Source organism: Vitis riparia, chromosome 18 (assembly GCF_004353265.1).
Source record: "Vitis riparia cultivar Riparia Gloire de Montpellier isolate 1030 chromosome 18, EGFV_Vit.rip_1.0, whole genome shotgun sequence".
In the NCBI taxonomy this organism is placed as follows: domain Eukaryota; kingdom Viridiplantae; phylum Streptophyta; class Magnoliopsida; order Vitales; family Vitaceae; genus Vitis; species Vitis riparia.
The window spans coordinates 30,233,715-30,239,714 of NC_048448.1; the positions used below are offsets into that span (position 1 = coordinate 30,233,715).

General features: G+C 35.3%; 1 protein-coding gene across 1 annotated transcript; it reads left to right on the plus strand.

Annotated features, from left to right (window-relative positions):
* Nucleotides 1–388: 388 nt before the first annotated feature.
* On the plus strand, nt 389–5,388 carry LOC117905686 (disease resistance protein RUN1-like). The gene is made up of 6 exons (XM_034818570.1): nt 389–1,128; nt 1,821–2,892; nt 3,026–3,334; nt 3,424–4,059; nt 4,518–4,733; nt 4,816–5,388. The coding sequence occupies exons 1-6, from the start codon at nt 650–652 to the stop codon at nt 5,386–5,388; spliced, it is 3,285 nt and encodes a 1,094-aa protein (XP_034674461.1). The 5' UTR covers nt 389–649.
* The last annotated feature ends 612 nt before the right edge of the window (nt 5,389–6,000 follow it).

The window sequence follows — 6,000 nt, forward strand, 5'->3', positions numbered from 1 at the left end:
CTTTTTGATTTTGTAATGTTAAGTTTTATGTATTAGGTGTGGTTTGATTTAAACCTATTTGGCTAATGAAAAAATTTAGAAAAATTAAAAGGAAATTTACAACAGCACTTGTAATTGATAGAAAATATCATATTTTTGAAAATTTTCAATATAGAGTTGTAAAGAAGGCATTCATCTCAATTTTATTTTGTTTTTAAAAATTATTTTCAGAAAACAATAACTAAATGGTGCCCTAAAATTTTAAAACTGGGTTTTTATTTTCAAAATTAAAAAATTAGAAAGCGTGGGATGAAAGCTCCGACGTCATCGTGCCAAATAAAAAAACATACCAGAGTCCGGAAAGAAAAGGGCCAAAAAAGGTGAGAAAAGGGAAAGCAGCAGCCCAAAGTTGACTGTCCAAGAGGAAAAAGAGGTGAGGAAACCGAAGTAGCAATTCCAGGAAGTCTCGCCCCCTGTTTCTAATACTGTGCATTGAATAAAAAAATAAAAAAATAAAAAAAAGAAAAAAGAAAGAAAGAAGAAGATTAGAGGAATCTCCAATGTTAAAAGGTAGAGAGAAATAAATCTTCAGACTCTCTTGTAATTTTGACACTAACAACCCAAAAATTTCTTAGTGTCTTGCAATTTTGGACGAACAACGTCCCCGACTATGGCTCCAACGACAAGCTCAAGTGTCTTTTCTCTTGGATGGAGTTGGGAAGTCTTTTTGAGCTTTAGAGGTGAAGACACTCGCTACACTTTTACTGATCATCTTTATTTCGCTTTGTGTCGGAAGGGCATCCGCACCTTCAGAGACAATGAAGGACTTCATAGAGGAGAAGAGATCGGGTCATCACTCTTGAAGGCTATTGAAGAATCGAGGATGTGTATTGTGGTTTTTTCGAAAACCTATGCTCACTCAAAATGGTGCTTGGATGAGCTGGCCAAGATCATGGAGTGCAAGACACAAAAGGGACAGATAGTTGTGCCAGTTTTCTACCATGTGGAACCATCTGATGTGCGAAATCAGACGCGGAGTTTTGGAGAAGCATTTGATAAATACCAGAAGGTCCCGGAGGATAAGGTGATGGGATGGAAGGCGGCGTTAAGGGAAGCAGCCAATTTGTCTGGATACCATGTGCAGGATGGGTATGTATGAATCTTTGCTTTCAGCTGCTTTCATTCATTTACAACTATATGAATTGAATTCTCCATGCTCGTCTATATATTAGAATTTCATTTAGTATTCATGCACTGGAATAATCCTTTCTTCAAGGAAACAATGCGATATTCAAATGGAAACTTTCAAGAAAAATGAACACCTAAAATGGAAAATAATTAATATAGTAGAAATTATTAATTTTTAAAATTTAACTACTTTCAAGCTCCTCATCATTGATCCAAAAAAAGTTGGCAAAATCAAACATATGATCAAGGAAATTTTCTTGGATATAAATTTTTTCTAAGCATTCTAGTTATTCATGAGTTTTTTCCATGATAGTAATAGTCATTGGGATTTGGCGCATGGATACGTGTGTGTGTTGAAACAAAACTGATATTTGCTACTAGTAATCAACTTCAATGATTTGGAGTCACTAAACATGGAGCACAGACAAACTCATCCGGTCTTTTACATTTAATAATGGGTGCACAACATAATGAAAATATATGTGAAGGTATAAGTTAATTAATTTAGATTTGTCATGCACTTCAAGGAATCCTATATTTATGCTTGCTATAGTTCGGTTGTGAAGAAAACTAAACATCATCATCAGTTCTATGCTTTGTTTATTACAGTTTCTAACTCATTATAGGTTGTTATATTGCTTTATGATTGGCAGGTATGAATCACAGGCTATTCAGAGAATTGTTCAAGATATTTTAAATAGGAATCTTAAACTCTTACATGTTGGTGATAAGCTGATTGGAATGGAACGCCGTTTGAAGGAAATGGCCTCTCTAATACATATTGACTCAAATGATGTCCGCGTGATTGGGATATGTGGAATTGATGGAATAGGCAAGACAACTCTAGCCAAAGTTGTGTATAACAAAATTGTTCATCAATTCGATGGTGCTAGCTTTCTTTTGAATATTAGTAGTCAAAACACGAATTTGCTTCAGTTAAAAAAGCAACTTCTTAGAGATATTCTAGGGGAAGATATTCCAACCATAAGCGACAATTTTAAAGGGAGTTATGAAATAAGGCGTATGTTTATGTCTAAAAAGGTTCTTGTTGTTTTTGATGATGTTAATTATTCTGATCAATTGGAATCCTTAGTTCAAAATCGCAGTACATTTGGTCCAGGTTGTAGAATTATTGTAACATCTAGAGACAAACATTTGCTTGCTATGTTGAAAGTGGATGCATTATATGAGGCTAAGGAATTAAATTGTAAGGAAGCTATTCAACTCTTTTCTTTGCATGCGTTTCACATGAATAGTCCTCAAAAAGGTTTTATAAACCTATCGAGATGCGTAGTAGATTATTGTAAGGGACTTCCAATAGCTCTTGAAGTTCTAGGTTCTCTCTTGTTTGGTAAGGAAATTTTAGAATGGAAAAGTCTACTACAAAGGCTGGAGAAACGACCTAACATGCAAATCCAAAATGTGCTTATGAGAGGTTTTCAAACACTGGATCATTCTCACAAAGATATATTCCTCGATGTTGCATGCTTCTTCAAAGGAGAGGACTTGGATTTTGTTAAACGAATACTTAAGTATGCTCGCATCGGAATGCGAGTGCTTGAGGACAAATCTCTCATTAGTATTTTTGACAAGAAGTTATTGATGCATGATTTGATGCAAGAAGCTGGTTGGGAAATTGTTCGGGAGCAATATCATAATGAACCTGGCAAATGGAGCAGATTGTGGGATCCTGAAGATGTTTATCATGTATTGACAACAAATACGGTAAGAGCTTAAGTACCCGATCTTATTTAGATTTTAAGGCATTAATTTGCAGTTAAAAAGTTGGTTTATCTATATGATTTTAGTTAGATTTGATGAGTTTTTGCTTTACTTATCCCTTCTTCATGGTTTTTAGGGGACAGAGAGAATTGAAGGCATATTCCTAAACATGTCTGTATCAAATGAAATACATCTTACCTCTGATGCTTTCAAAAAGATGACAAGACTTAGATTGCTCCGAGTCTATCAAAATGCAGAAAATAATTCAATAGTTTCTAACACCGTCCATCTTCCTCGAGATTTTAAATTTCCTTCTCAGGAGTTGAGATATCTCCATTGGGATGGATGGACTTTGGAGTCATTGCCATCAAATTTTGATGGTTGGAACTTGGTTGAACTCAGTTTGAAGCATAGCAGCTTAAAACACCTCTGGAAAAAGCGTAAGGTATGATTACTGCTCCTTTACCAACAAAGTTTAAAGTTCATCAAAGCAAATGTGTGGGAATTTTAATTTTGATTTACTTTATGTTACAGCGTCTTCCAGAGTTAAAAGTCATCAATCTGGGTAACTCCCAACAGCTTATGGAATGTCCAAACTTGTCTTTTGCACCACGTGTGCAGCAGCTAATTCTTGATGGTTGTACGAGTTTGCCTGAGGTGCACCCATCAGTTACAAAGCTGGAGACACTTAGGATCTTGAATTTGAAAAACTGCAAAATGCTTCACTATTTTCCAAGCATCACTGGATTGCGATTTCTTAGAGTTCTTAACCTCTCTGGCTGCTCTAAACTTGACAAGTTTCCAGAGATCCAAGGGTATATGGAATATTTGTTGGAGCTTAATTTGGAAGGGACTGCTATTGTAGAACTTCCCCCTTCAGTCGTGTTTCTCCCAAGACTTGTTTTATTGGATATGCAAAACTGCAAAAACCTTAGGATTCTTCCAAGCAACATTTATTCTTTGAAATCCCTGGGAACTCTGGTGCTCTCTGGCTGTTCAGGTCTAGAGAGGTTTCCGGAAATCATGGAGGTTATGGAATGTTTACAAAAGCTTCTTTTAGATGGAACATCTATAAAAGAGCTGCCCCCCTCAATTGTTTATCTAAAAGGCCTTCAGTCATTGAGTCTGAGAAAATGCAAAACCTCACAAGTCTTCCGAATAGCATTTGCAGTTTGAGATCCCTTGAAACCCTCATTGTCTCTGGCTGTTCAAAACTCAGCAAATTGCCAGAGGACCTGGGGAGGTTGCAATTCTTGATGAAACTTCAAGCTGATGGAACTGCTATAACACAACCACCTCTCTCACTTTTTCATTTGAGAAACCTTAAAGAGTTATCCTTTAGGGGTTGTAAAGGATCAACATCTAACTCCTGGATTTCATCCCTTCTATTCAGGTTACTGCATAGAGAAAATTCAGATGGGACTGGTTTGCAGTTGCCTTATTTGTCAGGTTTATACTCCTTAAAATATTTAGATCTTAGTGGCTGCAATCTAACAGATAGATCTATCAATGACAATATTGGCCACTTACGCTTCTTGGAAGAATTAAACCTTAGCAAAAACAATTTGGTTACCATACCTGAGGAGGTGAATAGACTTTCTCATCTAAGGGTCCTTTCTGTGAATCAGTGCAAAAGGCTTCAAGAAATTTCCAAGCTCCCACCAAATATAAAATTATTAGATGCTGGGGATTGCAAATCCCTTGAGTCTTTATCAGTTCTATCTCCACAGTCGCCACAGTACCTATCGTCTTCCTCTTGCCTTCGTCCTGTAACTTTCAAACTGCCGAATTGCTTCGCACTAGCTCAGGATAATGTGACAACTATACTGGAGAAACTTCATCAGGTTTAACTCTCTCATGTGTGAATTTGGTATTATATCTTAAAACATTATAATTATTTATTTATTTATTTGTCTTTTGATGCAGAACTTTCTTCCAGAAATTGAATACAGTATTGTTCTTCCTGGAAGTACAATTCCAGAGTGGTTCCAGCATCCAAGTATCGGATCCTCAGTAACAATAGATCTGCCTCCAAATTGGCATAACAAGGACTTCCTGGGTTTTGCTCTATGCTCTGTGTTCTCACTTGAGGAGGATGAAATAATTCAAGGCCCTGGTCTGATTTGTTGTAATTTTGAATTTAAAGAAGGGCCTTATTTGAGTAGCTCCATCTCTTGGACACACAGCGGAGACAGAGTGGTTGAGACTGATCACATATGGCTGGTGTATCAACCTGGTGCTAAACTTATGATACCCAAGTCCAGTAGCCTCAATAAATTCAGGAAGATTACAGCTTATTTTAGTCTCTCTGGGGCATCCCATGTGGTGAAAAACTGTGGAATCCATCTTATATACGCCCGAGATAAGAAAGTGAACCAACAAACAAGGTATACTAGTGCCAAGAGAAGCAGTGATGGAAGTGGTTATTACTGTCTTGAGGAAACACAACCTAAGAGGCTAAGAGGAGGAGAGATCTGTGAGGAAGGATCCCATGCTTAAACTCATCCAAAAATGCTTAAACTCCAAGAATGGCTTATGTCAGCTTATTGGTGAGTCACTTGTCACTTGCCTCTCATTTCTGTATGGCAAAGTCATTTCATTCTCTGAATGTACATGTCTAGTTTATATGCAATTTACATTTTCACTTGTTTATCTTTTATTATTATTCCTTACAAAATTTATTATCTTGCACATATTTGAAGTGCTTAAAAGTTATTCTAATTTAAAAATTTTAAATTTTAAAGTTGCTTTTAATTTCTTGTTGCATGTTAAGTTTTGCGGTTGTCTCGTTATATTCTCTAAACTTCATTTAATAATATCATTAGATCTCAACATACAAATTAAATGAGCGTTTGTTAAAACTTTGTATTTATTAATTAACGACTTAAGTTAACTTTAAGTTAAATTATTCTTAAATTATTGACTTAAAACTTATTATTTATTTTTTACTTTAAGTATTAAGGTTTTTTTTTTTTTTTTTGGTAAAATTAACTTAAATTTTTTTCAAAATATCAAATTGATATATTTATCTTCATTAATTCTAACTAATATTTATATTTTCACTAATTCTAAGTAATAAATTTATTTGTTAAGCATTCATATTTTTCAAAG